A 5,979-nucleotide genomic window follows, 5' to 3' on the forward strand; every position below is an offset into this window, starting at 1 on the left:
CCCCATATAACCCCATATAACCCCATATACCCCCATAACCCCACAGCGCCCCCTACAGGCTCACAGTGCAAATGGCCTCCAGGCTCTCGGTGTATTTCTCCTCCGTCTGCCTCAGCTCCTGCAGGCAGCGCTGACGGCGGTCCGGCCCCGGCCTCTGTATTATAGGGTTATAGGGGATCTTATAGGGTTATGGGGGATCCTATAGGGGATCCTATAGGGTTATGGGGTTATAGGGATCCTATATGGGATCTTATGGGGTTATGGGGTTATAGGGACCCTAAAATGGGATCTTATGGGGTTATAGGGGATCTTATAGGGTTATAGGGGATCTTATGGGGTTATAGGGTTATAGGGGATCCTATAGGGTTATGGGGTTATAGGGATACTATAGGGGATCTTATGGGGTTATAGGGATCTTATGGGGTTATGGGGTTATAGGGATCCTATAGGGGATCTTATGGGGTTATGGGGTTATGAGGACCCTAAAGGCACTTATAGGGTGGGTTATAGAATCAGGGGGTCCATATAGGGGATCTTATGGGGTTATGGGATTATGAGGACCCTATAACCACTTATAGGGTGGGTTATGGGGTCAGGGGGTCCATATAGGGGATCTTATGGGGTTATGGGGTTATGAGGACCCTATAACCACTTATAGGGTGGGTTATGGGGTCAGGGGGTCCATATTGGGGATCTTATGGGGTTATGGTGTTATGAGGACCCTAAAGGCACTTATAGGGTGGGTTATTGGGTGGAGGGTCCCATATAGGGGATCTTATGGGGTTATGGGGTTATGAGGACCCTAAAGGCACTTATAGGGTGGGTTATGGGGTCAGGAGGTCCATATAGGGGATCTTATGGGGTTATGGGGTTATGAGGACCCTAAAGGCACTTATAGGGTGGGTTATGGGGTTGTGGGGTCACATATAGGGGATCTTATGGGGTTCTGGGGTTATGAGGACCCTATAACCACTTATAGGGTGGGTTATGGGGTCGGGGGTCCCATATAGGGGATCTTATGGGGTTATGGGGACCCTAAAGGCACTTATAGGGTGGGTTATTGGGTGGAGGGTCCCATATAGGGGATCTTATGGGGTTCTGGGGACCCTAAAGGCACTTATAGGGTGGGTTATGGGGTCAGGAGGTCCATATAGGGGATCTTATGGGGTTATAGGGACCCTAAAGGCACTTATAGGGTGGGTATGGGTGGGGGGTCATATAGATCTTATGGGGTTATAGGGAACCCCTAAAGGCACTTAATAGGGTGGGTTATGGGGTCGGGGTCCCATATAGGGATCTTATGGGGTTATGGGGCCACCAAATGGGGACCCCTAAGCCAACTATAGGGTGGGGGTTAATAGGGTCAGGGGGTCAATATAGGGGATTCTTATGGGTTATGGGGGTTATGAGGACGACCCAACCTAAAAGCCACTTATAGGTGGGTTATAGGGTAGGGGTCCATTATAGTGGGAATTCTAATGGGGTTATGGGATCAAGTAGGGTGGGTTAATGGGGTCCAGGGCTCCCATATAGGGGATCTTATGGGTTTATGGGGTTATGGGGACCCTAAAGCCACTTATAGGGTGGGTTATAGGGTCAGGGGGTCCATATAGGGGATCTTATGGGGTTATGGGGACCCTAAAGGCACTTATAGGGTGGGTTATGGGGTCAGGGGTTCCATATAGGGGATCTTATGGGGTTATGGGGACCCTAAAGGCACTTATAGGGTGGGTTATGGGGTCAGGGGGTCCATATAGGGGATCTTATGGGGTTATGGGGTTATGAGGACCCTAAACGCACTTATAGGGTGGGTTATTGGGTGGAGGGTCCCATATAGGGGATCTTATGGGGTTATGAGGACCCTATAACCACTTATAGGGTGGGTTATGGGGTCAGGGGGTCCATATAGGGGATCTTATGGGGTTATGGGGTTATGAGGACCCTAAAGGCACTTATAGGGTGGGTTATGGGGTCAGGGGGTCCATATAGGGGATCTTATGGGGTTATGGGGCCAATACGGACCCTAAAGGCACTTATAGGGTGGGTTATGGGGTTAGGGGTTCCATATAGGGGATCTTATGGGGTTATGGGGCCAATGGGGACCCTAAAGTCACTTATAGGGTGGGTTATGGGGTTGGAGGGGCCCCATATAGGGGATCTTATGAGATTATGGGGACCCTAAAGCCACTTATAGGGTGGGTTATGGGGTGGGGGGCTCCCATATAGGGAATCTTATGGGGTTATGGGGTTATGAGGACCCTAAAACCACTTATAGGGTGGGTTATGGGGTGGGGGGGTCCCATATAGAGGATCTTATGGGGTTATGGGGTTATGAGGACCCTAAAGGCACTTATAGGGTGGGTTATGGGGTCGGGGGTCCCATATAGGGGATCTTATGGGGTTATGGGGCCAATAGGGTGGGTTATGGGGTCAGGGGTTCCATATAGGGGATCTTATGGGGTTATGGGGTTATGGGAACCCTAAAGCCACTTATAGGGTGGGTTATAGGGTCAGGGGGTCCATATAGGGGATCTTATGGGGTTATGAGGACCCTAAAGGCACTTATAGGGTGGGTTATGGGGTCAGGAGGTCCATATAGGGGATCTTATGGGGTTATGGGATTCAATAGGGTGGGTTATGGGGTCAGGGGTTCCATATAGGGGATCTTAAGGGGTTATGGGGTTATGGGGACCCTAAAGCCACTTATAGGGTGGGTTATAGGGTCAGGGGGTCCATATAGGGGATCTTATGGGGTTATGGGGAACCTAAAGGCACTTATAGGGTGGGTTATAGGGTCAAGGGTCCCATATAGGGGATCTTATGGGGTGATGGGGTTATGAGGACCCTATAACCACTTATAGGGTGGGTTATGGGGTCAGGGGTCCCATATAGGGGATCTTATGGGGTTATGGGGCCAATAGGGACCCTAAAGGCACTTATAGGGTGTGTTATGGGGTCAGGGGGTCCCATATAGGGGATCTTATGGGGTGATGGGGTTATGAGGACCCTATAACCACTTATAGGGTGGGTTATGGGGTCAGGGGGTCCATATAGGGGATCTTATGGGGTTATGGGGTTATAGGGTCCCTATAACCACTTATAGGGTGGGTTATGGGGTCCCATACATTGGCTGGGGGGGCTTCGACCCTCATAAGATCCTCGTATACATCGTCCCCGTCGTCCCCTTCGGCCTCGACGCAGTCGTACAGATCATCGTCCTCCTCCGCTGTGTCGCTATGGGGTAGAAACCCTAAATACAACCCTGACCCTAATAGGGACCATAATAGGGACCCCAATAGGGACCCTAATAGGGAGCCTAAAAGGGAGCTTAAAAGGGAGTCCAATAGGGAACCCAATAGGGAACCCAATATGGAACCCAAAGGGGATCCTAAAAGGGATCCCAAATGGGACCCTAAAAGGGATCCTAAAAGGGACCCCAATAGGGAGCCTAATAGGGACCCCACTAGGGAACCCAATAGGGAACCCAATAGGGATCCTAAATGGGATCCTAAAAGGGACCCCAAATGGGAACCCAAAAGGGATCCTAAAAGGGACCCCAATAGGGAGCCCAATAGGGATCCTAAAAGGGACCCCAAATGGGACCCTAAAAGGAACCCTAATAGGGATCCCAAAATGGGCCACATAAGGGGCCTCATAAGGGACCCTAAAAGGGACCCCAATAGGGACCCTAAAAGGGAACCTAAAAGGGACCCTAAAAGGGACCCCAATAGGGAACCCAATAGGGATCCTAAAAGGGACCCTAAAAGGGAACCCAAATGGGACCCTAATAGGGACCCCAATAGGGAACCCAATAGGGAACCCAATAGGGATCCTAATAGGGACCCTAAAAGGATCCTAAAAGGGACCCCAATAGGGAGCCTAATAGGGACCCTATAAGGGAGACTAAAAGGGAGCCCAATAGGGATCCTAATAGGGACCCTAATAGGGACCCTAAAAGGGAACCTAAAAGGGATCCCTATAGGGACCCTAAAAGGGACCCCAAAATGGGCCACATAAGGGGCCTCATAAGGGACCCTAAAAGGGATCCCAATAGGGACCCTAAAAGGGAACCTAAAAGGGAACCTAAAAGGGACCCAATAGGGAACCCAATAGGGATCCTAATAGAAATCCTAAAGGGAACCCAAAACAGACCCTAAAAGGGACCCTAAAAGGGAGGCTAAAAGGGATCCTAAAAGGGAACCCAAATGGGACCCTAATAGGGAACCCAATAGGGATCCTAAAAGGGACCCCAATAGTGACCCTAATAAGGAACCAAAAGGGATCCCAAATGGGACCCCAAATGGGAACCCAATAGGGATCCTAAAAGGGAACCCAAAAGGGACCCAAAAGGGAACCCAAATGGGACCCTAAAAGGGATCCCAATAATGAACCCATAATTGACCCCAAATGGGGCCCAAATGGACCCAAAACCCAATAAAATGACCCCAAAAGGCCCCGAATTTCCCCCCACCCCATAAGAAACCCCATAACCCAGCAGTCCCACTCACTCTATGAGGTCTGACAACCCGCTGTAGGTCTCGTCGTCCCCATTGAAGCCTTCGGTGGGGAACGGGCTGGGGGGAGAGATGGGCACTTATGGGGCACAGACACTATGGGGTTATGGGGGTACTTATGGGGCTGGGGGGTTATGGGGTTATGGGGCACAGACCATATGGGGTTGGGGATATGGGTCTATGGGGTTGGGGGTCACAGACCCTATGGGGCTGGGGATATGGGGCACTTATGGGGCTGGGGGTGTGGGTCTATGGGGTCTATGGGGCAATGACTCTATGGGGTTATGGGGCAATGACCCTATGGGGCTGGGGATATGGGGTACTTATGGGGCTGTGGGGTTATGGGGCTGGGGGGTTATGGGACACAGACCCTATGGGGTACTTATGGGGCTGGGGATATGCGTCTATGGGTCTATGGGGCAATGACCCTATGGGGTTATGGGGCACAGACCCTATGGGGCTGGGGATATGGGGCACTTATGGGGCTGGGGGTGTGTGTCTATGGGGTTATGGGGCACAGACACTATGGGGCTGGGGATATGGGTCTATGGGGTTATGGGCCACAGACCCTATGGGGCTGGGGATATGGGGTACTTATGGGGCTGGGGTGTGTGTCTATGGGGTTATGGAGCACAGACCCTATGGGGCTGGGGATATGGGGTACTTATGGGGCTGGGGGTGTGTGTCTATGGGGTTATGGGGCACAGACCCTATGGGGTTATGGGGCACAGACACTATGGGGCTGGGGATGTGGGGCACTTATGGGGCTGGGGATGTGAGTCTATGGGGTTATGGGGCACAGACACTATGGGGCTGGGGATATGGGGCACTTATGGGGCTGGGGGTGTGGGTCTATGGGGTTATGGGACACAGACCCTATGGGGCACTTATGGGGCTGGGGATATGCGTCTATGGGTCTATGGGGCAATGACCCTATGGGGTTATGGGGCACAGACACTATGGGGCTGGGGATATGGGGTACTTATGGGGCTGGGGGTGTGGGTCTATGGGGTTGGGGGTCACAGACCCTATGGGGCTGGGGATATGGGGCACTTATGGGGCTGGGGGTCTATGGGGTTATGGGGCAGAGACCATATGGGGCTGGGGATATGGGGTACTTATGGGGCTGGGGGTGTGTGTCTATGGGGCTGTGGGTCTATGGGGCTGTGGGTCTATGGGGCTGTGGGTCTATGGGGCTGTGGGGCTGTGCCCCATAGCGGTGGGTTATGGGGCAGCCCCCCATGTCTCACATTAACCCTTTGTTCTGCGCGTGGGGCGTCCAGGACAACGCGGCCAAAGTGTCGATCACCTGCGGGAACAGGGGGAGATGTGGGGCAGGCCCCATAGAAACCCCATAGAACCCCATAGGAACCCCATAGAACCCCATAGAAACCCATAGAAACCCAATAGAACCCCATAGAACCCCATAGAACCCCATAGGAACCCCATAGGACCCCATAGAACC

General features: G+C 52.4%; 1 protein-coding gene across 1 annotated transcript in view; it reads right to left on the bottom strand.

The window, feature by feature from the left end:
* The window catches only part of LOC107307448 (proto-oncogene vav-like), a gene marked incomplete at its 3' end in the record, with an annotated part of 21,934 nt that overhangs the window by 3,777 nt on the left and 12,178 nt on the right, over positions 1 to 5,979 (bottom strand). The window contains exons 3-6 of the mRNA XM_015850955.2: positions 5,765 to 5,823; positions 4,509 to 4,574; positions 3,126 to 3,234; positions 65 to 154 (exon numbers count right to left, since the gene is read on the bottom strand). Coding sequence (XP_015706441.1) covers positions 65 to 154; positions 3,126 to 3,234; positions 4,509 to 4,574; positions 5,765 to 5,823 — 324 coding nt within the window. The remainder of the gene's footprint in view (positions 1 to 64; positions 155 to 3,125; positions 3,235 to 4,508; positions 4,575 to 5,764; positions 5,824 to 5,979) is intronic.

Source organism: Coturnix japonica, unplaced genomic scaffold (genome assembly GCF_001577835.2).
Source record: "Coturnix japonica isolate 7356 unplaced genomic scaffold, Coturnix japonica 2.1 chrUnrandom604, whole genome shotgun sequence".
Taxonomy (NCBI): Eukaryota; Metazoa; Chordata; class Aves; order Galliformes; family Phasianidae; genus Coturnix; species Coturnix japonica.